This window comes from Echinops telfairi, unplaced genomic scaffold (assembly GCF_000313985.2).
Source record: "Echinops telfairi isolate 266 unplaced genomic scaffold, ASM31398v2 ScPeMD7_5592;HRSCAF=6446, whole genome shotgun sequence".
In the NCBI taxonomy this organism is placed as follows: domain Eukaryota; kingdom Metazoa; phylum Chordata; class Mammalia; order Afrosoricida; family Tenrecidae; genus Echinops; species Echinops telfairi.
This window is the reverse complement of record NW_022109491.1, coordinates 14,626,824-14,628,064: the sequence shown is the minus strand read 5'-3', so window position 1 is coordinate 14,628,064 and position 1,241 is coordinate 14,626,824. Positions and strand designations below refer to the sequence as shown.

Genomic DNA, 1,241 nt, shown 5'->3' with positions numbered 1-1,241 from the left:
CATGTGAAGGGAAGCAGGCTAAAGAGCCCGCTCGGCCACAGTACCTGGGCATGGCCCTGCCAACGACCTGCCTCCTCAGTAGTTCCGTCCTCCCGCCTGCCCACTGGGAATCACCCTCAGGCCCAGCTCTAAGGCTGAGTGAGAAGTGCAGGCGGCAGGGGTGGCAGACACTGTCCTGTCTCTCTAGTGCCCTAGTGCTGTACGCCTTTTCTCCACATGCAGATTGCTTTAATGAATGAATGCATCAGGGTTGGGGGGCAAGGGAGGGGGAAGCTTTACCCCATTGCATCTTCTGTGAAGAAATCACTTATGTGATCCAAGAACAGGAGAAAACGTGTATCAAAATTGTCAGCCCTAATTGAAGTCCAGCAGTCTCATGTGTAATCGTTGAATTCCTTATGGCACCGATCTATTGTCTGTTCACATCAGTTCTGGAATGATAGTCCCCATGCAGGCTCATGCTTGTCCTGTCTTTAAATGGACTTGCCAGTGCTGGATCACTGTTCTCAGGCCCTGAGCCCAGGATCTCCTTGGAAAGGGTGGCCCCAGGGCTTCTGGCTTGGAATCCATTAAGGCAAAGAGTCCAGGTGGCAGGACGGGCAGGGAGGAGGGGGCTCACCTGCAGTGGACGACAATGGGCCCGGCTTCGGGAGGGTTGAGGAACTTGACCTGGCGGACGAAGCCCAGGAGGCCGGTGGCGTAGCAAGGGACCCCGTGGTCCGGCCAGCTGGTGAAGTGGAAGAGGCGGAGCTCTCGGATCTCGTGGTAGCCTTTCTGAAGAGAGAGAGAGCCTCTGTCCTCGCTGTTGCTGCACGCCCCTCCCCGCACACCCTGCCCAGGCCTGTAGGGAGCCCCCTCTGCCAGGGAGGACGGTCCCTCTGGGGTTGGCAGGCGGTGCGGGGCAGAGAGAGTCTGAGCACGAGCTGAGGTGGGACCCTGAGTGCTGGCCTTCTCAGTGCCTTTGCTGCCTGCGTCCCAAGTCCTCGCAAGGGCAGTGCAACACACCCAGCGAGTCCCAGACCCACCTGCCCTACAGGCCCTCTTCTCTGCTCTGACAGGGGCTGCAAGGAACCGGACTCAGCAGAAGCGGCCAAAAGAAGCACTGGTCTCACAAACCAAGCTACACTGTTTCTGGGGAACACGAGGCCTTGTGGTGCCTGAGAGCTGGAACCCTCCACTGTCCCAGCATGTCTAGTCAGTCCCCAGGGCTTCTGCACTGTAAAAATGGGAGCGGCCCTCGC

The 1,241-nt window shown here is 58.6% G+C and overlaps 1 protein-coding gene across 1 annotated transcript in view; it reads right to left on the bottom strand.

The window, feature by feature from the left end:
• The window catches only part of PTPRT (protein tyrosine phosphatase receptor type T), a 459,397-nt gene that overhangs the window by 28,770 nt on the left and 429,386 nt on the right, over window positions 1-1,241 (bottom strand). The window contains exon 19 of the mRNA XM_045295498.1: window positions 620-774. Coding sequence (XP_045151433.1) covers window positions 620-774 — 155 coding nt within the window. The remainder of the gene's footprint in view (window positions 1-619; window positions 775-1,241) is intronic.